We start from the raw sequence: 2,775 nt of genomic DNA on the forward strand, positions 1-2,775 counted from the left end.
AAAAAAAAAAAAAAAAAAAAATTACTAGTAGTGATAATGTTGCAAAAAGGAAAAATAACTGGTAGTTATTAAATAGTACTCTAGTGCCACAGCTTCACATTCGTTATTTACTCTGCATAACACAAAAGGCATTCTTCTTGTTTTTTTTAGTCTCACTTTATCACCCCCAGTAGAGTACCATGGTGTTATAGCTCACAGCAACCTCCAGCTCTTGGGCTTAGGTGATTGTCTTGCCTCAGTCTCCCAAGGAGCTAGGATTACAGGCGACCACCAGAACACCAGGCCATTTTTTTGCAGTTTGGCCGGGGGAAGGTTCGAACCTGCCACCCTTGGTATATGGGACTGGTGCCCTACTCACTAAGCCACAGGCACCACCCAAAAGACATTTTTTTTTTTTGAGACAGAGCTTCAAGCTGTCGCCCTGGGTAGAGTGCTGTGACATCACAGCTCACAGCAACCTCCAACTCCTAGGTCCAAGTGATTCTCCTGCCTCCGCCTCCCAAGTAGCTGGGAGTACAGGCACCTGCTACAACGCCTGACTATTTTTTTGGCTGCACCCATCAATTGTTGTTTGGCCAGCCCAGGCTGAATACGAACTTGCCAGCTCAGGTGTATGTGGCTGGCGCTTTCCTTGAGCCACAGCACTGAGCCTTTTTTTCTTTTTAGTTTTTCTTTTGGCCAGTGCTCGGTTTGAACCCGCCACCTCCGGCATGTGGAGCCAGCACCCTACTCGTTTGAGCCACAGGGGCTACCCGGCATTCTTTTTTATATTATATAAACCAAGGTATGCAGAAGTTAAGTTACTTGTGCAAGAGCCCACATCCAATCGGGGACAGACTGAATTTTTGGTCTCTACTCCATCTGACTTCAAACTTCAGGCCTGTTTCATTATTAACAGATTACCTTATATTCTTGGATATAGTCTTAAAACACAGTATACACAAATATGTAGAAAGTGATTTCTAAACTTAGAAATGAATTATTAAAATTTAAAGAGTAGTAACTTTTAAAAACTTAAAAGCAGGGCAGTGCCTGTGGCTCAGTGGGTAGGGCATTGGACCCATACCCCAAGGGTGGCAGGTTTGAACCCAGCTCCAGCCAAACTGCAACAAAAAATAGCTGGGCATGGTGGTGGGCGCCTAGAGTCCCAGCTACTTGAGAGGCTGAGGCAAGAGAATCGCCTAGGCCCAGGAGTTAGAGACTGCTGTGAGCTGTGAGGCCACGGTACTCTACCAAGGGTGATAAAGTGAGACTGTCTCTAAAAAAAAGAAAGAAAAAAACCAAAAAACCTAAAAGCAGTTTTATACTCAACCATTCTACCAACATTCTACTTACTTGTCATCAATGCTGTTCTGGTAATAAATATGCAGAAGTTTGTCTTTTATCCAGCTGACTTTCTCTGCAGCTTCCTTTCCTGCTTCACCATGAAGACAGTATTTCTTATAAAGCTGAGCAAGACCCATCATAGCTTCTTTTCTTACCCGCCACTAAAAAATATAAAATTTATTATCAGATGAGCATAATACAGAACTTTATACTAATTTGTGAATTCTCAAGCCTCCACTAGGTTGGTTTTATGTGTGTATATAAAATTGGCAGATTAATATGGGGAAAGGGGAGAGGGAAGGGAGGGGAGTGGGGAGGATGGGTGGGATCACGCCTATGATCCATCTTATAAGGGTACATGTGACTCTTTCTAATTGTAGAATATAAATGTCTTAACACAATAACTAAGAAAATGACATGAAGGCTATGTTAACTAGTTTGATGAAAATATTTCAAATTGTATATAAAAACAGTATACTGTATCCCATGATAGTATTAATGTACACAGCTATGATTTCATAAAAAAAAAAAAAGTGGAAAAAAACAAAATTGGCAGATTTTTTTTCGTAAGAAGCATTACAAAATGTTGCTTTACCAACATTTTAAAATCTGTGCCTATTTAGAAACCAAACTATAGAAATTTTCCAATGCAAATATTACTAAATGATCTACCAACTTTTCATTTTCCTCAAGTCCAGCAGTAAATCTCAAAGAATATTTCTTTTAATTATCTCTTTAAAAAGTGGCGGATTTTTTAGAAGTAATAATTAATAAGTAACAACTAAGAAAATGACATGAAGAGTATGTTAACTAGTTTGATGAAAATATTTCAAATTGTATATAAAATTTTTATAGATTTTTAGAAGTAACAACTAAGAAAATGACACGAAGGCTATGTTAACTAGTTTGATAAAAATATTTCAAATTGTATATAAAAACAGCACACTGTACTCCATGGTAGTATTAATATACACAGCTATGATTTAGTAAAAAAAAAAAATTGACAGTTTTTTTTCCATAAGAAGCATTCAAAGCTTCCATAAGAAGCATTAAAAAATGTTGCTTTACCAACATTTTAAAATCTGTGCCTGTTTAGAAACCAAACTAAAGAAATTTTCCAAAGCAAATATTACTAAATGATCTACCAACTTTTCATTTTCCTCAAGTCCAGCAGTAATAAATCTCAAAGAATATTTCCTTTAATTATCTCTTTAAAAAGTGGCTAATTTTTAGAAGTAATTAAAAGGTAAACGACAAAAGTATATAACTCTGCAAACAAAGACCTATCATCTGAAATATTTTACATTCTAGTTGTTAGCCATTTGGGTGTTAAGTCAAAAGAAAAAGTTCACTATCAAGATTTCTGGAATTGGCTCAGCACCTGTGGCTCAAGTGGCTATGGCACCAGCCACATACACCTAAGGTGGTGGGTTTGAATCCAGTTCGGGC

General features: G+C 37.5%; 1 protein-coding gene across 1 annotated transcript in view; it reads right to left on the minus strand.

Moving 5' to 3' along the window:
* PDS5A (PDS5 cohesin associated factor A) overlaps positions 1-2,775 on the minus strand; it is a 118,389-nt gene that overhangs the window by 57,631 nt on the left and 57,983 nt on the right. Inside the window, exon 11 of the mRNA XM_023507417.1 lies at positions 1,336-1,487. Within this exon, the coding sequence (XP_023363185.1) occupies positions 1,336-1,487 (152 nt within the window). The remainder of the gene's footprint in view (positions 1-1,335; positions 1,488-2,775) is intronic.

The sequence above is a fragment of the Otolemur garnettii genome, unplaced genomic scaffold, assembly GCF_000181295.1.
Source record: "Otolemur garnettii isolate 467f Iridium unplaced genomic scaffold, OtoGar3 scaffold00181, whole genome shotgun sequence".
NCBI classification, from domain to species: domain Eukaryota; kingdom Metazoa; phylum Chordata; class Mammalia; order Primates; family Galagidae; genus Otolemur; species Otolemur garnettii.